Below are 24,768 nucleotides of genomic sequence, written 5' to 3'. Positions count from 1 at the left end.
TCGATCGGCGAAGATTAAACTCGGGAGTTCACTAAATGTCTGTCAGTGCAGCAGAAGAGGACCAAAGTGGCAAAGTTTTATGGGGAAGATCATGTGAACAGGCAGTTACTAGATACAATTGGTGCACTGTTAGAGAGAGGGCAGGGCTCAAAAAGGGGTGTGCCAGAGCCTGTTTCAGAAGAGGAAGGGGATGTGACTTTGCAAATGGTTGCTATAGAAACAAAAATGCTTGTTGTTATATAATACATTAAAAATGTAATTCTGAGTTGTTTTTAAAAAATAAAGGCTACAAGTATTTTCTCATAGTACAGAACTGATTTTTTTATTTTTATTTAAACACACGTAAGATATTGCTGGATCTGCAGCTTTAAATTGTGAAGTATGTTTACCTACATCATAGAGTGATTGTAATTGTCACTGAAAATCACGAGTACTTTAGCTGCCCCTGACAGTGCATGAGATGCCCTCGGCTGTTGCTTGTGCTGTGAGTAGTAGGTAGTAATAGAAGGGCAATAAAACACCACCTGCAGGGGTTGAAATTAAACATAGATGCAGTTGGGCATCAATTGTCCCTCTGCAGTTTCCTGAACACGGAGTGAGATTGATTATATGTGTGTTGGCAAATATGCAGACAAATAAGGGTTAACTTTTTTGATACTACCCCTCTGGAATGAAAAGAGCTATTGCTTACAATAAATAATATTTCTGTAAACCACTGTATACACAGGCTGACTATATAAATAAAACTACTGAACTACTAACCAAGGGGTTAAGGGAGAAAGTAGTTTGTGTTGCTAGTGTTCTTGTATTTTTGGGTGTGCAACGAAACCTCAGTCCCACATCTAGTTGATCTTCCTCACATGAATCACGAGTTCATTGAAACTATTCAACTCACACAAGTGGAATTTGTATTGAGATGTGGAAAGCTGTGTTTGTTCTATTGCTAGGGTACCTAGATAAAATGTTGCATTATTATGGATTAATGGGAGAATACTCAATTATTAATCAACACAAATAGGTCTTTTTATAGTTCCGGGATTCACTCTTTTTTTATAACGTGGCTTAGAAAGAGATGTTGGAGCTCATCGTCAACTAATCTTCTTTTGTTTTTCTTACATACATTATTTGCTGTAGGTGACAGTTAAGGATGAGCAGTTTTTATTCACAACAGTTTTGCAATACATTATTTGCTACTGGAATGGTCATAAAACATTTCAACATTTTCTTCCCTTTGCAAATTATTTTCTTCCTGCTCCATGTCACCTAAAGCCCAGAAGCAATACATGGCCTGACACGCAAAGGAGCACAATGTGACAGAGGCACAAAGTAAATCAGTAGGATAGAAAGTGCATAAGAATACACAAAAGGGACACAAGGTGGAAGATGAGACAACCAAGGGTATACTATAATAAGATAGGAGGTACATAAGAACGGACCGGCAAAAGATGTCATATGGGGAGGACAAGTAGGAGAAAGGGCACATCAAGGCTAGAGAGAGAGCACAAGACATCCGGAGACTACAAATGGCATAAAAGTGGGTGTAAGTGCTGGGAAGTAGATCAATTCAACGGTCAAATAAGTATTGTTTGCATTTATTTGCTCCCCAAGGTTCCTCCTGTTAACTCAGCTACTAACTGAGTAGCCAGTCACCCCATGTGTGCAGTTTGCTCTATTGTAGCCTACTGCAGACTGTATATTACATATTTACATGGATGATGTACCAGTGAGATAACAGTGCAGAGATGGGCAGGGGCCTGGCACTCTCCAATTTGTTTGAGATTTGTGCCTACAAAACTATTTAATGTTCAAGGACCACTGCATTAAGCTGCATTATTCTAGTGGTGGAGGGATAGATATGGTAATATTTATGCATTTTTTTATTGCAATTAAAACTCTATGCAAAAAAAGGGGAACTTTTTCTCACGTTCTACAGCTTCTGTTGTAGCAAATTAACAGCTTTATATGAGGATTATAGTAAGGATGGGCACTTTAGCTCACGTTTTGGTTTTGCTGAAACACGATTTATTTGGTTTTAGATTTCTACCAAATTATGGGAAAAAATCTAAATAAACAGGAAAAGGCATAATAAAGTGTGAAAAATGGTTAATTGTATACCGAAAAAAAATAATCATAAAACAAATTGGGAAACTAAAATAATATAACCAAAAAACAAACAATTATTTTAAAAGATATGGCGAGAAGCACCTAGAGATGGACACGTTGTGATCTTCTGGTTTTGGTTCAAAATAATGTTTGGGTTTTGGTTCTAAAATTGTACGGGTTTTGGTTTTTGCATGTAAGGTCTTGGAAGTTTTTTTTTTATACACCAGTTTTTTCTCATCTCTAACTTAAAATATTTTGGTTCTAGAAAGGGCAGAAAAGGTTATTGTACAGTATTCACAACTTTCAGATTAAAAGCTGTGGATTATTTAAATGATCTTGTAAAACTGAATATACAATAAGCTTCCTCTCAGTCTATTAAGATCTCCCAACCTCTTTCCACTAATGCCCGTCATTAAAAAATGTTGGCCATTCTAATAAGTGAGCAAGAAAGCATGAAACGAATCCAGCCGCTCTGATCCTTATCAGATTGTCTGATTGATGAATTCAATACTACGCCTTTAAGCTTCAAAGGATGGAAAGTTCTGATTCAAAGCATTATGAATTGTCAGAGCATAGTATTTGTGGTTACAGTCAATTCCTACATAGCTGACGGCCCTTGTTCCCTGCTAACCACGGATACTACACTTTTTGTGCAGAGCTGCTGCGAGTATTTGTGCAGTGTACTGGCTGCTGCTGTTATAACAGCATGGCATAGTCTACAGGCTATTCCACATTGTATTATTATTCAAAAGGATTCTTAACCCCTGCAGATAGAGCTTGTTGGGAACCTGTGTATGTCCCCTGCAGATAGAACCTGCAATACTGTACAGAGATGTCTCTTAGGCCTCGGCCAGGGTTCCTGCTTGCGTGCGGAGGCGCGCTGAGGCTCAGGGAAAGCGGGCGCTTTCCCTGGCCTTAGACAGCGCGTTGTCCGGGGGCGTGTCGGCGGGCGGGCCAATGACGTCACGGAGCTGGTTCGCCCTCATTGGACCAACCGCTCAACTGACCGGCCCTGCGCTCCGGCAAGTGCTTGATTTTAAAATTTACCTAAGACCTACGCTTCTGCGCGCTTGCGGAAGCGTAGGCGAGCCCCTACTAAAGCCGCTCTCATTGTGGCTGTAGGGGCTCACTGGTAAGTACAAGCGCGCCTCAGCACGGGTCAGCGCGTAAGCGCTGACCATGCCCGAGGCCTTAGAGTTATTTTTATTTGGAAGCTTCTGCCGTTAAGTCATTGCCACACCAGGCCTGTCTCTAGGGTATGTGCCGCCCTTAGGCAAGCACTATTAAGGATGCCGCACCCCCTAAAATCCCCCCCTAGGTAGGAAGCAGGGGGTCTCCAGAGCTGAACCTCGTTCATTTTCAGCTCCTGCTTCCTGAGATACTTACCTCCACTGAGCTACTGATTGAGCCACCAGTGCTGAAACAGGGATATCCATAATAGCCGGCCTGCTAGCGGCCCTTGAGGACTGAGTTTGGAGACCCCTGGCCCAGATCCACAAAAGGGTGCAATGCTTTAGCACGCTTTTACTCCCGTTCACATGAATAGGAGTAAATGAGCACTAAACCTTAGCACCCAAGCAGATTGTATGGGAAAATACCACACGGTGAGAAATGTGATAGAATAAAGTTGCATGGGCAATATTAATGGGAGGGAACGTGTCTCTTAAAAATGCCAGCCAAAATATGAACAGAAATCAACATTAACATGGCATGTCAACTCAATATGTTTTAAAGTAATGTGGATATTTTCACTGGTGCTTTGATTCTAAATATTTGTAATGTTTTGGTTTTGCCAAAACTAGATTTATTTGGCGAAAAACTGAAACTGAGCAATAAAATGCTAAAATAACATCATAACTCATGGACAAATGCTTTAAATAAGTATTAAATAAGTATTACACTGTAGTTCCCAACTCTAGTCTTTAAAGACCCCTATCAGGCCAGCTTTTAAGGATATCCTAGCTTGAGGTGGTTCAGTCAAAATGATTAAGCCACCTGTAGTAAGATATTCTTTGAGGGCTGGAGTTAGAAACCACTGGATAAAGTCCTAAAAAAATGTCAGAGGATCTAACTTGATATTAGTATGGAATGGTGCACACAATATTTTGAGAATAAATGTCTATTGTCTCATACATTGTACATGGCATTTGTTATGTGTATTGAACGTGGAGTTTTATGAATTGAAATAGCCCAGCCTGGCTGTACATTATTCTGTATTTTGACTTCAGCCACTGAGATGTGGATCTGTCTTGTGTAGGCATGCCAGTTGTCCTGTCCAAAGAAGTGGAGTCTGTCTTAGTCGGGGCTGCAATTCTCGGTGCCTGTGCCTCTGGGGACTTTACTTCCATACAGGTATGTTCAATCTACAGGTCCTATTTCTGCATGCAAAATGTCACTTACAAGTACAGTACTTTCAGAGCAGGGTGTCACTTTAAGGAGGGTTAAAACCTATAACGAACGCGTTAGTCTTGTACAAATGGACCTTATTGTAAAAGAATAAAGTTGTAAATCAATTACAAAGGGTTTATGAAACGATAGCATGTATAATATTTGTCTATCTCTAATGTTTATGTAAAGTACCGACATTTTATGCAGCACTGTATAAGGTAGCAGTAAATACACTGTCTTTAAGACTATTTTTTTATAGCTTGAGAGTAATGATTTCACGTGATGCAAAATATTGCTACATATTTAGGCCAATCAGGTCTAAATCACATTTTTGCCCTAATGTAAACACTCAAAAATGTCTGCTTTTGCCAAAAAAAACCTATTTAACATTCCACCTAATTCAATAAATAAATGATGCGTTTCTAAGCACTATGGCGCTGTTGGGGCGCCTAACATCTCTCCCCCCATTAATCCCCCACTACCAACCTCACTACCAACCTCACTACCAACCCCTCACTACCAATCCCTCACTACCAAACTACCCAGTGCCCATCACACCTAAACCCTTTTAATTTAACGGGAACTACAGTCCTATTAGCCAAACATTTTTTTGTTTGTGATGATTATCAGCGATTAGTAAACAACCAAAGTGTTGGCGTTTGCACCTTTTGAACTAAGGCAATGATAGTTTACACAAGTGAGCCGACTCATTTTGTCATGCAGTTGAAAGCTGTCTCCAGTCACCAGTCACCAGTTAGCATCACGGTTGCCAACACACCCGAGTTTGACCCGGGTTTCGCCTATATATCTCCGGGCTACTGGTTTAGACTTTAAATCTCCGGGCGAAACAGGGCCGGCTGGGATGTTTGGTGCAAGGGCATGTGTGCGGCCTCAGCTCTTACTTTCTCCAGCGGCGGAATCATCCGGCAGCATCTCTCCCCGTATTGTACAGTCAACATGGCGCCACAACATCAAATGGCGTAGCCATGACAATGGGATATAACGTGATGTCGCGGCACCATAAAGTGTCACGCGGCGCCGCAGGACGTCCTGTTGTCATGGCAATGTGCCACCGCATAGCACTGCAGGGCGTCTCATTGTCATAGTAACGAGATGCCATTTGACGTTGCGGGACCATGTAGGAGTAGATACCGCCACCGCCTGAGAAGGTAAGAGAGTTAAATATATAAATACATTGTTTTATTCATAAATTAAATTGAATTGTTAAAAGTCTCCGGGTTCGCCATCACCAGAAGGTGGCAGCCCTGGTTACCAGTTAGAAATCTTTTGCAGGCAGTCAACATGATATCAAGGTATCTTTTTTTTATTATAATAGATCCAGACAAGCCAACAAGGACCACTCAAAATGTTCACACAATAAAATATGCACATTTTAGAAATCATTGTCCTAAAATCTTACAATTTATTCACCTAGCACAGGGGCGGCCAACTCCAGTCCTCAAGGGCCACCTACAGGTCAGTTTTTTAGGATATCCCTGCTTCAGCACAGGTGGATCGGTCATTGACTGAGCCACTGATTGAGCCACCTGTGCTGAAGCAGGGCTATCCTTAAAACTTGACCTGTTGTGGCCCTTAAGTCCACGTTATGTTTATTGTGCTGCAATTTCCTCTCTCAAAACATTGGACATACCCCACATTAGTTATTGGTCACATATAAAACTATGTACCCCCATATGTCTGCAGGTCTATAGTCTTGGCTATGGATATGCTGCAGTTATTAACACTGGCACATCTTCCTATTGTATAATGATCTTTGCAGAATTATTGCAGCATTGCATTTTTGGTTTTAACTGACTTCACAGAAATGCTGTTTCATGTCCATCCAAAGTACATACAGATGATTGAGGAATCTGTTGTCCAAATTAAAGTTGCAAAGAAAATATGCTTATTGTTGGGGAAGTACACAAACAGGCCACACAGTGAAACTGTTCATTTTATTATGCACATGTCTTTGTTGGCAAATTAAAGCAGTCAAGTAAAAAAAGAAAAAAAACACTTGAGTTTTGCCATATCTCACAACTGTACGTTTTCCAGTCCCGTGTCCTGGTGTTTACCATGAATAATAAAAATACTGGTATATATAATAATATAAAATACTTGTTGCTATATAACTCTGATAATGTACACAGCGATGTACGTAGAACTTTGCAGGCACAATGAGTGCCAGACACTGGGTTTTTTAACCTGGTCCACCCACGTCAACAGCATTGTAAATTACCCCTAATATTCTCCTTAATACCAGACATGAAGATGGTGGGTGCGCCAGTACAGATGAGCACACTATGGGGGATATGTATCGCAAACTGCTGTTTTGATGTTACACTAATGCTGGGAGAGTCTCACCATATGTCCCTTCATGTCAGTGTATGAATGCACAGTGCCAATCGTGTCCACTGTCTGAGGAGTGAATTTAGATCAAGTTAAAGCAGCAAGACGGGTTAACTTTAAAAAATAAATAATGTTATTACACGTTGGAAGCAGGGGGGTCTCTGGGCTGAACCCCGTTCATTTCAGCTCCGGGGACTCTCTGTTTCCTGAGATACTTGCCTACGTAGGGGTGCCGGTATCTCTGCAGAGTTTAAAGGTGCAAGCCACGCGGGCCACAGGGCAGCCACACCGGATGACGTCACAACTTCCCGTTTTATTAAGGGACACCGTTTCTCTGCCTGCAGGGATACCAGCGCCACTACGGAGGTAAGCATCTCTAGAAGCACAGGGTCCCCGGAGCTGAAATTAACGGGGTTCAGCTCTGAAGACCCCTCCTTCAAAGGAGTGGCTCAGTGAGTAACGACACTGGCTGCCACTGAGTTTGGGGAACCTGGTTCAATTCCCGGTGTCGGCTCCTTGTGACCTCGGACAAGTCACTTTATCTCCCTGTGCCTCAGGCACCAAAAAACATAGATTGTAAGCTCTACAGGGCAGGGATGGTGTCTGCAAAATGTCTCTGTAAAGCTGCTACATAAATCTAGCAGCGCTATACAAGAACATGCTATTAGTTTTACCTATAATATTTACTTTTTTTTAAGTTAGCCCGTATGGCTGCTTTAAGGGAGGAGTTTCTGCGCACCATATTATAATGGTATGTACAGGTCTGTTCTGGACTGCGATGCATTTAAGGTTAGTGTTACTAATAGATGATAGTGCACCAGTATTTTACAATCTCACAGGTACTTTCTTTGTCAACCTTATGTACTACTAATTTACCATGGAGAGGTATTTGCATATATTGTTCTATACGTTGTTTAATAAAAATGTGTATTTATAAATAGCATATAGATCAGAGGTTCTCAACTCGTCCTCAAGACCCCAGAACAGGTAAGGTTTTCAGGATGTCCCTGCTTTAGCACACGTGGCTCAATCGGTGGCTCAGTCTTCATCTGAGCCACTGATTGAGCCACCTTTGCTGCAGTTGGGATATCCTCAAAATCTGACCTGTTGGGGGGTGTTGAGGACTGGAATTGAGAACCCCTGATGTAGAGAATGTTTTGCTGCATACTGAAACCTTATTAGTGAAACCTAAAAGCCCAGGAATGTGCAGTAACGGTGCCTCCACTGAGCAGGCAAGTAAAACAAGTGATTTAAAACTGTACTAACTGTCTGAGCAACACAAACATAATTACAGTCGCTTTCACGTGGCAGAATATAAAAAATAAAAAAGAGAAGTAAATGAAAGTATACATTTAATTCTGAGCCTAAAATCACTTGCACTCATACACTCCAGTAGTAGCACAGGCCACAGGAGAGCTGTAACCGCAGGGCATCCAAGCTCCTGTTAACGGCACCTACTGCTGCCGCAAACTTTTGATTTACAGACTCTTTACTGCTTAGACCAGTTCAGGGTAGGAGCGGCCTCAACACACTGTGCTAAAGGAATGAGAGGGGTGCACCAGCGCTTAAAGTGACACCCCCACTTATCTCATAGAAACATCTCTTAAACAGCCTTATAATTAATTGTTTTATCTTCACCCTTACACAGAACTATTAGTTATTTTTTCTTTTTATGGTAATCCGTCAGACGAAGGTAATGAGAGGAGGACGGGTGGAACTATTTTTTGGGAAAATAAGTTACCTATGTCTAAATACCTTGTGGGTGTGTACCCTCAGAAAATATATACTTTAATGAGGGTGTTGTTATGCTAGAGCAGGGGGGCGCAAACTTTTCAGTCTGCACCCCCCTGCCTGCTCGCACCCCTCTCCTAACCTTGTCTCCTGTGTCATGTGACGCCGCGTTGCCATGGCGGCGCATCGTCCGAAAACGAAGGAGACAAGGTATGGGAAGTTACAGAGGCCTCGCGCGGCCCCCCTTCATTTAATTTAAATGCTTTGGGGAAGAGTGCTGGGCCTCTGTAACCACCCCGGCCCCCTGAAAATCTCGCGCCCCCCAGTTTGCACATCCCTGTGCTAGAGGGTAGTTTTGCTTTGGCAATATGTGCACCTTTTATAGGCATGAAAAACTCAGGTGTTAAGAGCGCAGCAGGGGCATAACTACATTTTTTGGGCCCCTCTGCAAAAATGTTGAAAGGGCCCCCCTAACAAAATGTTTTTTATTTTCTATTGGGGTCCCCATGTCAGCAGCCTTGCGACCAACTCCCCCACCCCCCTCACACACCTTGCTCTCAGCCCCTCACAGCCCCCCTTTTATCCTTAATCCCCCCTCTCATCCTCTCACACCCCCCTTACTGTCCCCCTCTCTCCCGTGTGTCTCGCTCCCTTTCTTACTCTTCCTCTCTCTCCCCCCTCACTCACTCTCCCCCCCTCTCTCACTTAACCCTGCTCCTCACTTAATTCCCACCCACAGACAAACACTCAATTCCACCCCACACACTCAATCCCACCAACGCACTCACTCAATTCATGCCCCCATTCACCCCCACCCCCACTCTCAATCCCCCCCAACACATTCACTCAATTCATGCCCCCGTAGACACCCACCCCCACTCTCAATCCCCCCCAACACACTCACTCAATTCATGCCCCCATACACACCCACACCCACTCTCAATCCCCCCCAACACACTCACTCAATTCACGCCCCCATACACACCCACCCCCACTCTCAATCCCCCCCAACACACTCACTCAATTCATGCCCCCATACACACCCACCCCCACTCTCAATCCCCCCCAACACACTCACTCAATTCACGCCCCCATACACACCCACACACTCAATGTACATAGCACTTTTCTGCAGTAATATACGTGACATAAGAGGAATAATCTCTTCATACATAAACATAGACATTAGGAAAAGGAATCCCTGCCCCGAAGAGCTTAAAGTCGAAGTGGTAAGTAGGGAGGTCTTACAGAGACAGTAGGGGGGGTGTTATGGTAAGTGTTTCTGCAATGGGTCAAGGTCAGTGCATCTGACCTTGAATATTACAATCTAACCTCGAATATTAGATTGTAAGCTCTTCGGAGCAGGAACTCCTTTTCCTAAATGTTACTTTTATGTCTGAAGCACTTATTCCCATAATCTGTTATTTGTATAATTTGCTATTTATATGATTAGGTCACGTATATTACTGCTGTGAAGCGCTATGTACATTAATGGTGCTATATAAATAAAGACATACAGTACCTACATACCTCTGAGATGTATAGTATCAGCCACAGAGCTACCCATAAGCTTTATTAAATGCTTGTGTGAGGAATTGTGATGCAAAGTGTAAAGTTAGGGTGTATTTATGAGAAAAATATCAAAACCACAAATGTTTTGCTGGGAACGTGTTACCGGTGTCTAAATTCTGTGAGGCGCCTTTTTTCAGAAACGATATACATTCTTGGGGGTATTTTTGTCGTGCGAGCGCCCCACTCCCCTTTTGTTTTTCATATTAGGGAAGCTGGGGATCTCCGGAGCTGAAATGCACTTTACAATGTAGCTAGAGATGAAAAAAAGCTTTAATAAAGCCGGGTCACCCATAAATATTGTTTAATCATTGCAGTGTATGTTAATTTGCAAAGTTAATGGGTTGATTGATGTGTTTTAAATAGTACATCATGTTTTGTTCCAGCGTTGCAATAATTATTAGATGTTACTGTAGGATTTGCAGACATTTGTACAACACTACTAATTATGTAGCTCCAGAATGCTTCTCAAAACTGCACCCTAAGGCAGTGCCGCCCTTAACATGAACAGTAAATTTATTGCCATAATGGCGCATTCCTTCATCATTTATTCATTCGACAACCTATGTTAAATACTTTGGTCAGGTTCTTTTGGAGGTTGAGATGATTTGAAGTTTGTTATATAGATGATGGCAAATAAAAATATCACTTGTGAGCACATTCACATGTCTTAGACAGGTCTGCAACCCTGCCCTTCCCCATTATCTCTTAGCATACAGCGCTTTCACTGCAGCCAGGGATTCTGGGTAATGACTCCACAGCCAGGTGGAGAATGAGAGAGGAGAGGGGGAGAGAATGAGAGCGATAGGGGTTCGGAAACAGAGAATGAGATATGAGGGGAGAGAGAGAATGAGAGAAGTAGGGGCTATACAGAATGAGATAAGGAGGGCAGAGGGAGAATGAGAGAAGCGGGGTGAGGGGGGGATGGGGAAATGGAGGGAAGGGTGGAAGAGAGAGAATGGGGAAGGGGTGGGAGAGAGAAAATGGGAAAGCAAATGGCGACAAGCTGGGGGAGTGTGTGCAAGGGAGAGTGGGGGAGTGTGTGCGAGGGACAGAGGGGATTGTATTGGAGCCGGGGCTAATCCCACCAACATACAAAATATACACAAATACAGTTACAAATGACAGGATTGTTTTGCCTTAGGGGGGCAGTTGGTGGAATTTGATTATGTTTAACGACAAGCGATATATATATATATATATATATATATATATATATATATATATATATATATATATATCGCTTGTCTCATTACACATAATCAAGTTCCATATATATATACATATGTCTCTCGTACATATTTGATGTTTCATACACAGAAAGGTAGAAAAAATCTATTTGGTAGAGCAACTCCAGTCCTCAAGCTCCCCCCTCCCCCCCCCCATCAGGACAGGTTTTCAGGATATCCCTGCTTCTGCACAGGTGGCTCTTTGACTGAGCCTCTGATTGAGCACCCCTGGTCTAGGGCCTCAAGTACCCTTGCCCCAGTTCTGGTTAAGCATGGCTTACCTGAAGGGGGTTCACTCCCATCCCTGACTCTGAAATATAGGTTTGATGGAAAGGAGGAAAGATATTGAGATTGACGTAGTCACTACATCACGCCCAAAGAGGTTTCTTTTTCCTGCTTTGATCGCGTCCTGCCAACCCATGGAGGGCAGGATGTGATCTGCCCAGTAGTGAACTGGAGGATATGGCGAGAACCGCCCCACTCCTGTACAGATGGGCCCTGGGCCAGGGGTTCTGCTTTTGGCTCTTAATAATCTTTTGGTTCTAAAAAAACCTCTTAAGCGTTTTGGTTTTGTACTTGGTTTCGGAACGCCAGGTTCTGATTTCACGCACTTGTTTTTTCCCTCTATTTCTAGTTAAAAATGCACTAAACTCGGCAGAGACAACAGAGTATTGAATAATTGCTAAGCCACACAGCATTTCTACACTTTGCACAAACAAATCTGCGTGACAACATGTGTGAATTCAGTGCCAACATGGCATGACTCGAAGCACAGCTCTGAACTTTGGAGAACTGTTAGACTTTGCATAAAGAGCAGCTCCTCCATCATTTCTGACCTTTCTTCCCTGTGTTGCTATGTGGGCTAAGAGAAGAGCTGGTCTTTCCAGTCATCCCGTGCATTTGACTTTGAGTAACCTCAAGTCAGCTGACAATCCGAAGTGGCATTAGGTTTGTGTCAGATGAAGCGGATACGAGAGGCACTCCCACAAATACAGTAGTATCCATTTCATCTGTCAGCAAGTCTAAGGTGGGAAGCATGGGGAAATATACTAGTCAGAGGCACTAGACCACAATTGCCAGTTCTCCTCTTAATAAACCAGACGTTTTGCTGATCCCTCCAAATTTAATAGCTGAAATGTTCAAACCATTGGTAATACAATGCAGAGAGTTTGAGCAAGATGACTGAAAATGGAGTGAGCGTGCCAGGCAAGCACACGGTCACCGGCAATAACAGATTGTTTTGCTAATTATGGGAAAAAAAACATTTTTTTTTTCAAAATCTGAATATTTATGTTAATCTTTAATATATATATATATATATAAAGTACTAGGGATGTGAAAAGTGTAATAATGAATGGATATTGAACCTATAAAAAAATAACGTAAGACAAATGTGGTGACTAAAGATGGCCGCCATGGATAGACGGATTACCAAAAATGAGGAAGGTGCATATGGTGTACAATAAGATACAGTACCAATATTATCTTTGTCAAGTGGTATAGGATGCCATCATTTTAAGTATAAATCATGATAAACAAATACTCCCCTATTAGAGTAATAACATTTCTTACAAGTAGTAGCTGAAAAATTCTATATAAAATAATATAAAAAGTCACTGTGTGAGGGAGGAATACCTGTGGAGTTTGCTGCGGATAGCAGGTGGGAGCACTCTCACTCTGAAAGGCTCAATATTCCTCAGCAGCGCCCTTCTAGCACGAGAAATGTAACTTGTGTTTAGTTCGCCTATGTGACCGGTTCTAATTACCGTTCTCGCCTATAAATGGGGTCACCCGGAGTCAGTTAGTCTTATACCCACAGCTATCAGCCACCGGGGGGGTTACGTTTGTAGGGTTGCTATGTCAATCTATTTAGGTATAAATAGTCTGCCAGTCAGAACTTTGACACCAACAATCCTGTCATATTGTAGCCCTGAAGCATATACCAGAACGGAGTCACGGGCCAAAATTACCCGCCAATATCCCACCCCCCTAGAGAGAGAAACATGCCAGTATGAGCGGATGTGTCCTCTCTTTACAATAGGAGCAGACTAAGGCTGCGGCCATAGTGCGCATGTCACAGAGCACAAGAAAGCGTGCGTGCCTGTTGCCTGAGCAATCTGTGGATTCCATTGGTCGCGCGACGGAGAGGCATGGCCGTGACGTCACCAGGCTGGTTTTCCCTCACTGGCTCAAACGGCTCAAGTGTTGCGGCTGTCACGTGAAAAATCTAATAGATTTGTCTCCTCCACATCCTGCCGCACCGCCGCGCTGCCGCACGCGTCACATCGTGCGAGGCATAACCGGACTGGTGCATTTATATGAATTTGGTCATGCCGCGCATGCGGTCGCGGGCACTATGTTCGCAGCCTTAGCTTGCGTTGCTGAGATCACGGGTGGCTGCAAAGCGCCGACGTACGTTTCACGCTACAAGAGCTTCTTCATGGGTGGTATCGCCTACTTGCAGACCGAAGGTGTATATATAGCTGGCCATTGTCATGGTGAATAAAGTGGTGTGCAGTAACCCAATCAATGCTAGAATACATCCCATCAGGTACGTGAGTGCGGTAAAATCTACAGTTTAGTCTGGCAGGGTCTGCATCCATGTATTCCTCATAGCGTGAAACGTACATCAGTGCTTTGTGGCCACCTGTGACATCAGCAAGGCAAGCTAAGCCTGCTCCTATTGGGAGCACTACGCGCAAATTATAATATTTTTTTAAAAGGGGCAAAAGTTCAGTTTGGAAATTGATCAGCAAATATATTCGCTCATGGGAATAAACACCATATTCGTGTCAAAGTTTAATGTCTACGAATAATTTGCACATCTCTATTCAGGAGTGTGAGGAGGGACCCAAATATGAAGCAGAAATCTGATTTGGTTCGTTTCTATCCGGGATTTGGATCCTGGATGCAAACTCACCATCCGGATGGAACTCAGCCGCGAGTTTTTTAGACAGTTAGAGTTCGGCGGGTGGTTTGAATTTGGAGGGGCCCAAAACCCATCCTTCGTATATACTGTACATATTTGCAAATTTGATGCACAGTCACATGCCAAAACGTGTGCAGCAAAATGGGTCTGATAGTCGGTGTAGCTGTTTAAACTTGCAGCCTCATCTTGTTCCCCGATGACACTGAACAGAGATCTTTAGAGAGCTTTAAAGATAATTTCAGATACCTGTATGTTATTCCTTCCCAGCAGCAGAATTACCCTGTACTCATTGTCAAGTGTGAGTGTACAGAATTCTGGCCAATTCTCCTTATTTATCACTGACACTCCCTGATACGGACATGAACATTCATCACGTGTATACTTTCTCTTTGATTAAAGACCCCTTATGCCATACATTTTAATGTGAGATTAAGAAATCCTTTCAGTATTAAATCTCCTTTATAGTAGCTTTCCCTTTTGGGCACTATTATGTGCAATCTGTTTGGGTTGATTGATTTACAGTATATATTGTCTGTTGTGTTTTTAGATTGATAACTTGCAATGAAATGTTTTGAAACATTTTATTACAGAATCTTGAATTTGCTAATATTTCTGTTGTCCAAGTTGTTTAAACCCCATAACAACTAGAGGGGCCATGCTTCTGAACCGGTTAAAAAGTGGTTATGCTCTGATGAAGAAATAGTCTTTGCACAGTGATATCACAAATCTCACTTGTGCCAGTCATCCTAATGCATTGAGTGTTTTATTCCCAGACAACAGCCGAACTGCAGTAGAACTGAAGCCCGCATCAGAGCTTAATGTATTCCTAGGCTCATTTTCTATGAGTATTACTGTACTTGTTTGAGACATTAATAAGGCAGAAAGTGAAGAAAAGTGCTCTACAATTACCTTTTGGAAATAAAACAAGCTTCTATCTGATATTTTCTTGGATAATCGTATGAGGAGCGTTCTATTGTATCTTGATAAATGACCTCCATTATATGACTCAGCAATGAATGGGGGATTATGAGATGAGAAGAACTTCTACAAGTCACTTGGATGAAATGCAGTTTGTGAAAATGGCATCCTGCTAACAGTAAACAATAAAGTAGATTATTGAACTTCTGATAACAATGAATTGCATCTGACAAGAATTGGCGTGTGCAGTTTAATGTGGTATTCCAACACATTGCTTAGCAATAAGGAAATAAAAGGAAGTGAAGTCTTGCCCAGAATCACACAGCGTGCTGATAAACAGCGCAGTTCCTGGACCTACAGTATGAATTTGGGATTCCAAGTGTAGTTCTCTAAACATTTATTTTTCCTCCTTAAAAATCAGCTTTCTGTTTGTTATCAATATTATTCAGTTACTGCTGGAAAGCCAATATCAGTGTTATGTAAAGAGCACACCGGAGCCGAAAGCTGAACCGTTCTGCTTCCTGTGGGAATATCCATTCCATTGCTTACACAGGGTTACTACAAAGGAACAACTAGGAGCAACTTCCATGGGGGAGATGCACAAACCCCCGATAAGGGGTATCACACAACAACGTCTCATTAGAGGCCTTTGAAGGGTGGGTCGCCCTGTTGGCCCTTTCTTCCATGTAGTAACACAGGAGGGAGAGGGAGTAGGTGATATGCACTACTTGTTGATCTAATAAAAAGTATCATATGTTACAAGCTTTCCAACCTCTCAGGGTCCTTCATCGGGTAACCCTGCCCCTGAGAGGTTTGGAAGCTTGTAACATATCAACTACTTGTTGGTCCAATAAAAAGTATTGTACTACCCACTCCCCCTCCCTGATTTGTTACTACATTTGAAGTCAGTGGCAGTTAACATGGGATTGTTGTCTGATAACCTACATGGAACTTTAACGAATCCCGGGAAATGTATTATCTTCAAACATAGATTTATAAGCAGCAGAGTGGAAATCACAGACTGTACAATTCAGAGTCACAATGTTGAGCAAAACCTGGCAATGATACGGTTGTGGCTTTCATTAAGCAACAGCATGCTTCTTAATAATGCACATGTGTGGCTCTCTCCATGACCCCGAAAGTTTATGTGGGTGAGAGGGGCATGTCTTTCTGACCCTGCCTAATGATTGGGCCTGTGGTTATTGCACTGGCCTGTGTAATAAGAGACCTGGGTATGAAGCCAGTGCCAACTCTGAGTCACTGGTCAAGTTACCTAAGATTACATCCACATGTTTCAGCAGGTTACCCAAGCCTTCTCCAGTCATTCAGATATCATATAGTGATTAAAAATTCAGATATATAGAGTCTAGTCGTGAACACACAAATGAGCACATTCGCAGTGGCACATTATTTCTCTCTTTCCAAAGACAGCCTTTACGCTTTACCCTGCATTAAACACCTTGTGTAGCCAAAGTCAGGTTGAAGAGGTAAAAGGATCAGTTCCCCCTACAAAGAACATTTGTCTTACCCCCACCCAGCCCCCCCTCTATTTTTAACATGTACAGTATAGGAAGCAGGGGTCTCTGAACCGCATTAGCCTCGGCTCCAGACACCCCCTGCATCTCGGGATACTTAGTGGAAAAAGTGCCTCCAAAACAGTCCCCTCCAGGGGAAACAAAATGGAGGTTTAAAGTCACGTGGGCCAATAGGAAACCGCATTCTCATTCGTTGTGGCTTCCTATTGACCCGCATGATGCAGGGGAGTTAAACCTCCATGAAGTACCGGCGGCAGCTTCCCCAGTAAGTATCCAGTCCTCAATGGCCAGCACCAGGTCAGGTTTTCAGGATGTCCCTGCTTCAGCACCCGGTGGCTCAATCTGATTGAGCCACCTGTGCTGAAGCAGGCATATCCCCAATACCTGACCTGTTGGTGTCCCTTGAGGACTGGAGTTGTCCACCCCTGTTCCAAACACTACGCAAGTGATACCTGGAAATAGAGCCTTAATCCATGGTCTCATGCATTATCTCAAGAGGACTCATGCAGCACACTGACGGGAGACTCTGAGACAGAGTCCTAATCCCGCCCCCCATGTCATAACCCTGTCCCCTCAAATAACCGACCCCCCTGCGGAAGCCAGATCTCCTGCTTGGGAGGTGAGAATGGATCTCACGCACATGCGGGGCCCCATCTCATGCTCAGGAATGGGGGACCCTTGCCAACTCTGTTCCTGCAGCCCCATATTTTTTTTAAGACAGGAACCAATTAGCAGAACAACTGCTGCATAGCAACTTACATAGAAGCGTTATGGAAGAATGGTAGGCTGTTAGCTTTATGATTAAGGCACTGCTCTCTGCATAGGCCCCGACTCAAGACAAAGTTCTGTCACTGTGTGACTCCGGCAGTTATTCTATAGAGTTTAACAGCACTGAATTTGAATTGACATGGAGGGGGCTTCCCGTGCGCTAGCACCAAATCAGCACTATTGCACTTTATAAAAAGGCCCTAAGTGGTTTATACTATACTAGCTGTACCCGGCGTAACATACGCCGATCTAGGAGATCTGAAAGGTCTCTGAGGGCACTCAGTCTAACAAAGAGGGGGAGAGATGTCTTATTGGCTGTCTCTGGGTGAGTGTCAGGCCATTCAGCCTATCACAAAGGGATCTGCAGACATCCTTACAGAAATATATATATATATATATATATATATATATATATATATATATATATATATATATATATACATACACTCTACTTCAATGGGGAATTTTGGTCGTAAACTGATAAATTGATATAGGGGCGGATTGCAGACAAATGTCGGCCCGGACTATATCTCATACCGGCTCTCCCCTGGCAATCAATTTAATTGTTGTGGGAAAGAGAGCTGTTCCTCTGTAATCAAGCCCCCCCCGTACACTCCGTCCTCTCTTCCACCTTTACACTTCTCCCTCCCCCCTTACACTCTCTCTCTCACTCCAACACGTACACAGACACACACACACATCCAACAATCTTAACATGGGGTGAGGAGGTTCTGCCCCGGTTGGGGGACTCAGCAGCTCGCTCCTTCGGTTGGGCGGAAGTTGGACCCAACTTCCAGCGCCGACAGGACAAGGGAGAGCATTGTAGTGACTGCCGGGCTGCTGCATGGGAGCCGCCGGACGCTGCTGGGGCGCCGCAGTACCGTGAACCGGGGCAAGCCCGATCGACCGATAAGACAATCCACCCCTGTCCCTTAGTTACTTAATCTCCCTGTACCTCAAGTATTTGTATAATATGTTATCCTGGAGTAAGTGGCTTATTAGCGCTGTATTATTTCATTCATTAGAACACAGCCCTGTAACATTACACCGCACATTCATACAATGTATGTTTTTGCAGGCAAGAAAAAGAAGCTGATTTAGCTTCTAAAAACCTGCAGTTTTCAATCTTGTGGCCTGACAACATAAACAGATGACTTGTCAGGTGTTTTTATGTGTCACTTGGGTCACATATAACACAGGTTAGAAACTAACAACTGTGTTTCAGAGGAGAATTCTATGGAGCCTTTGCTTGGCAAGCTGTTTTTACTTTCTGCGATCATGTTTTTCTTTCCAAAATACATATAAAAGGTAATGCACCATTATGAAAACTAATTTCTGCAAGAGCAAAAACTATTTCTCATCCAGGAGTGCGCTGGGAGTACTGTTCGTTTTATCACAGTGCCCTCATTTGGCTGATGGTGGCATTACATTATTCTACACCAACATTAACCTACATGGGGTCAGGTTTTTATCACTTTTATTTTCTCTCAAGACATGAGAAATTACTCCAGATTTATCAAGCAAAAGATCGGGGACTTTTTTTTGTAAATCTTGCGCTGTTTTTTGTTCTAATTGAACTGATAACTGATAATTATTGACAGAAGTCCATTTCTCAGCAATGGTAAATGTAAATAAGTTGGTCTAAAACGAAATCTAAATTGTCTTCACTTTTCATCCTCATTGCAAATGTTTAACTGGGAGATTATACAGTCATTTTATACTTTGCATTAATAGCGATGCACAAATATGTTTTGTTATAATCTTTCAAATGTAGCATGTTCCGAAAATGTTCCAAAGCTTGGTCTGTAACTTTGCCCTTGGTGCAATTTCTCAATATTTGATGCATTCCGTATTTGTCCTTCTGCTTTTCAGTAAGTGTTGATGAAATTAACATTTAGCATATACAGGTATTTGTAAGTCTCACTGGCCATGTAATCATTTCCTCCCTTGAAAAATAAATACAAATTGCAAAGACCATTTACTTCCAGCCTTCAGAGCATTTGTATATTAGGACCTCAGATTTCTGTAGAAACAGAATCAGGAGAATAAGTATCACCCTCGGTAGTGCTCGCTTTAACTTTGTTTCAACCTGACGGAAGGCCGTGTATTTTAAGACCTGTACACATGGACTACTGGTAGCTAGGCATGGAGATAAAAAGATTCCTTCTGTCTGAGTTCTAGCTTAGCCAGTTGTTAGCTGGAGTGTGCAGGGCCAGATTAAAGTCTTTGTAGGCCCTGGGCACTCTCATAATCGTTGGCCTCCAAGATAGATGTATAGATAAATATTTGCATTGTATACAAGGTCCCGTAATATCATAGATCTATGTAATATATGCCTATGATACTTTGATACTATGACTGATATTTTGTCTATAATACTGTTAGCAGTATTGCTTTATATGTAACTGGCCGCCTCTAATGATCGATTTTTGGGGGGGGCCTAAATCTTTTTTGTAGGCCCTGGGCACTGTGCCCAATGGATAATCCAAGCCTGGGAGTATGGCATATTTCATTTGTGCATGAGAGAGAGAGGCATGCTCAGGCTTCACTCTGGGGAGGCTGTTCTTAGGCCTGTCAATATACACAAGAAAAATATTTCTGTAGTTTACTGATAGCCCCTCACGGTTTCAAAAGTGTATAGGGAATTTCTTTCATGGGAGACTCCCTATGCTTGTTTACACTACTGAGTTGTATTGGTCAGGCAACTTCCCTATGAAAGATATACAGAAGTACAATTTACTGGCTTCTTTCTTTGTTGCTAAAAGGCATAGATTAGCAACAGGGCTATAAAGCCCAGTTAAGCTACTTAAAGCTGCAGTTCAGTCAATATCCTGCATGTGTGTTTTTTTTTAATAAATCAGTTCTGTAGTAAGAAAAAATACTTTTAGCATTTTCTGTTTTTAAAAAAACAACTTTTAAAGACCAATTTTCTTGTATTCTATTTTAACAGCCATTTGCTAAGGCACTGCCCCTTCATGTCCTGTCACAAGCCCTGGCACACCCCTTTGTCAGCCCTGCCCTCCCTCTAGCACATGTCAGTGCAGGAATGCTAATGAATATTCATGAGCTTCCACTGACAGACAAGCAGAATATAAACAGATCCCTTCACTAATTATGTCACCAAATTTCGACCTATCAATACATGGAGAACGAATTGACCTGCAGCTATACAGTTCTTTAGGTAATTAGAGATTGCACACATAAAACTATTGAAGTAAAAAAATAAATTAAAAAAAAAAAAAAAAGACTGAACTGCAGCTTTAAAGCTGCAGTTCAGTCTTTTTTTTTTTTATTCTTTTTTTTTTAATTCAATAGTTTCATGTGGGCAATCTCTAATTACCTAAAGAACTGTACAGCTGCCAGTCAATTCGTTCTCCATGTATTGATCGGCACAATTTGGTGACATCTTTAGATATGGCATATGTTTTTCATCTGCTTCTGTCAGTCAGTGGAAGCTCATGAATATTCATGAGCACTGCTGCACTGACATGTGCAAGAGGGAGGGCAGGGCTGACAAAGGGGTGTGCCAGGGCTTGTGACAGGACATGAAGGAGCAGTGCCTTAGCAAATGGCTGTTAAAATAGAATACAAGAAAATCGGTCTTTCAAAGTTATTTTTTAAAAACAGAAAATGCTAAAAGTATTTTTTCTTACTACAGAACTGATTTATTAAAAAACCACACATGCAGGATTTTGACTGAACTGCAGCTTTAAACACACACACACACACACACACACACACACACACACACACACACACACACACACACACACACTCACACACACACACACACACACACACACACACACACACACACACACACACACACACACACACACACACACACACACGCAGGATATTGACTGAACTGCAGTGCTGGGGACACTTTTTTATTTATTTATTTTTTAATAGGTTTGAAGCAGAGAGTTTCCAGAGCTGAACCGCATTGAATTCAGCTCTGGATCCCGCTGCTTCCTGAGATACTTACCCTGGAAGGAGGTGTTGGTAGCTGCTCCAGCTGGGCTAGTTTGGGCTAACATAATGGCGGCGTAAATGTCCCGTGTCGAGCAGTGACGTCATCCCTTGAGGCTTCCTATTAGCCCACGTGACCCGGGACATTTAAAAAGCAGAGAGAAACCGGCATCCCCTACGGAGGTCGGCGTCTCAGGGAAGCAGGGAGTCCCCGGAGCAGAAATCAACACAGCTCCAGAACCCCCCTGCTTTAAACCTATTTTAAAAACAAACATGAAGTGTCCCCAGGAGTGCTGCTTTAACGTGACAGTAACCCTAACGTCATATTAAGACTAACAGTGTTTCTGCAATGGCTAATAATGTTACGGTAAAGACATGTTTTCTCCTGTGAAGAGCATAGCATTAACTACACCAGCCCTTCCAATAATAGCATGCAAGTTATTTGGTAATGAGGCATTGTTGTTATCGCATATCCACTAAAGTCCTTTAAGGTTGATGCGGGGACTTAACGCTTCGTTAGTGAGGTCAGGGGAGCTCAACTCCAGGCTTCAAGGCAACCCCCAACAGGTCACGTTTTCAGGATATCCCTGCTTCAGCACAGGTGGCTCAATCAGTCAAAGACTGAGCCTCTGATAGAGCCACCTGTGCTGAAGCAGGAATATCCTGAAAACCTGAACTGTTGGGAGGGGGGGGCTTTAGAACAGGAGTTGAGCCCCCCTGCAGTAGATACACGAACACAGTAAAACAGCTGTTCAGGGTACAGTGAATACAAGATGTCTGCTATTAATTAGGAGCTACAAACGAAGCGTTAATCCAGTCATGACAAATGTGCGCAACAGGGGTCTCAAGGTTGTAAATATGTTCGCATTTTAAGTACCAAGTATTTGGGCAATTTTGCACCTGTTTCATCTATGCCAAAGTTACCTTGGGTTAGGACTTATGTAGATTTCAATTGTTCTGAAAGCTGTTCCTTTGGAAGAAGAACAATAGCTGCAGCACGCACTGTTTACATTAGGAACAGCTGGAAGCATTAAAGCTGCGAGCTATAAAGTGTCTTTCTTTTCTTTTTTTTTTAACTGACCGCTAAGTGGTGGCGGTTCTGGGACTTAATACTGGTAAAAGTGGTACGTGTGCTGATTAAATATTTATAAAGGGAAGAAGGAAGGAATTCAGCTATTGCTATGAGTTGGGGATAGAGAAGGATTATTCTGCGGATTCTTTATCGAATCGCCACAACAGAGTGTCTGACAATGCAACCAGACTGTAATAAATAAGGATTAGCACGGACAAATCAGGGCATAAAATCTATAGTCAATCCATATAATCTTATGGAGGTTTAACAGTGAACTCTTAGGCATCTTTACTACTATAAAAATGTACTCAGACAGTGACCTTAAAGCTGTGTAGCACAGTACATGGAGATTAGAACAGGGCTGGCCAATTCCAGTCCTCAAGGGCCACCAACAGGTCAGGTTTTCAGGATATCCCTGCAACTAGTCAAAGACTGAGCCACCTGTGCTGAAGCAGAGATATCCTGAAAAACTGACCTGTTGGTGGCCCTTGAGGTGAGAACCGCTGCTTTAGTATATAATAACTTTATTTCTCCCAATGGAAATCAAAGCGTTTAACAATGACAGTATAGCGCGCGGTACGCAGCACATAGGAAGGTTACGGGCACCGTCCCTGCAGTGCAGATGAGCTTACACTCTGTTTTTGGTGTCTGAGGCACAGGGAGATAAAGAGACTTGCGTAAGGTAACAAGAAGCTGAAAGTGGGAATTGAGCCACGTTCCCCTGATTCAAACTCAGTGTCATTGTTTACAGACTGAGTGAGCTGCTCCTTCTCCGGTATAAAGGTATACAGGAGAACTCTTCTCTGTTATTGCCCTCCTTTATCCATTTGGGAATTGGAAACAGGTTATAAATTGATGTCAGGGGAATAGCAGGCATTAGAATGGGATATATCAGGTTGTTCGGCTTTTACGCGGGCACACACCTGCATATGGATAGAGTGAAAGGAAATGGTTATTTTTGGGGAGTTAACACATGGTAAATATATAGAAAAGAGGTTGAAACAATATTTTAAGACCACAGTGACATTCTGGTGCTGGTGGGAGCAGAGGAAGACATCCTTCAGCCCGTGGGAGCAGAGGAAGACATCCTTCAGCCCGTGGGAGCAGAGGAAGACATCCTTCAGCCCGTGGGAGCAGAGGAAGACATCCTTCACAGCTGGTACTGGTGGGAGCAGAGGAACATGTGATCGGAGTAGGAGCGTTACTATTGGACAGCCGGGGAGGCGCTGCACCGGAAGTGGGAAGTCGCGCTCCTCCCTGGCTGTCCAATAGTAACTCTCCTGCTCTGGTCACATGTTCATCTGCTCCTCCCGGCATCGGCTGTGAAGGATGTCTTCCGCTGCTCCCACCACCGTGGTCCTCCTCACCATCCGCCGCCGGCTGCAGGTAAGTCTTCTGCTGCTCTGCTCCTGCCGTTCCCCAGAAGGATGTCCGAGGGAGCAGAGCAGAATGGAAATTACTAAGCTGCTGCTGTCACAAGCCCACGCTGCTGCTGTCACAAGCCCACACTGCTGCTGTCACAAGCCCACACTGCTGCTGTCACAAGCCCACGCTGCTGCTGTCACAAGCCCACGCTGCTGCTGTCACAAGCCCACGCTGCTGCTGTCACAAGCCCACGCTGCTGCTGTCACAAGCCCACGCTGCTGCTGTCACAAGCCCACTCTGCTGCTGTCACAAGCCCACACTGCTGCTGCTGTCACAAGCCCACGCTGCTGCTGTCACAAGCCCACGCTGCTGCTGTCACAAGCCCACGCTGCTGCTGTCACAAGCCCACACTGCTGCTGCTGTCACAAGCCCACGCTGCTGCTGCCACAAGCCCACCCTGCTGCTGTCACAAGCCCACGCTGCTGCTGTCACAAGCCCATGCTGCTGCTGTCACAAGCCCACGCTACTGCTGCTGTCACAAGCCCACGCTGCTGCTGCTGCTGTCACAAGCCCACACTGCTGCTGCCACAAGCCCACCCTGCTGCTGTCACAAGCCCACGCTGCTGCTGTCACAAACCCACGCTGCTGCTGTCACAAGCCCACGTTGCTGCTGTCACAAGCCCACGCTGTTGTCACAAGCCCACGCTGCTGCTGTTACAATCCCACTCTGCTGCTGCCACAAACCCACGCTGCTGCCACAAGCCCACTCTGCTGCTGCTACAAGCCCACGCTGCTGCTGCCACAAGCCCACCCTGCTGCTGTCACAAGCCCACGCTGCTG

General features: G+C 43.5%; 1 protein-coding gene across 3 annotated transcripts in view; it reads left to right on the top strand.

Annotated features, from left to right (window-relative positions):
- The window catches only part of FGGY (FGGY carbohydrate kinase domain containing), a 174,883-nt gene that overhangs the window by 138,249 nt on the left and 11,866 nt on the right, over positions 1-24,768 (top strand). For all 3 annotated transcript variants that reach the window (XM_075616008.1, XM_075616009.1, XM_075616010.1), the window contains one exon: positions 4,361-4,455. In XM_075616008.1, the coding sequence (XP_075472123.1) occupies positions 4,361-4,455 (95 nt within the window). The remainder of the gene's footprint in view (positions 1-4,360; positions 4,456-24,768) is intronic.

This window comes from Ascaphus truei, chromosome 10 (genome assembly GCF_040206685.1).
Source record: "Ascaphus truei isolate aAscTru1 chromosome 10, aAscTru1.hap1, whole genome shotgun sequence".
Taxonomy (NCBI): Eukaryota; Metazoa; Chordata; class Amphibia; order Anura; family Ascaphidae; genus Ascaphus; species Ascaphus truei.
This window is presented reverse-complemented; position numbering and strand designations above follow the sequence as displayed.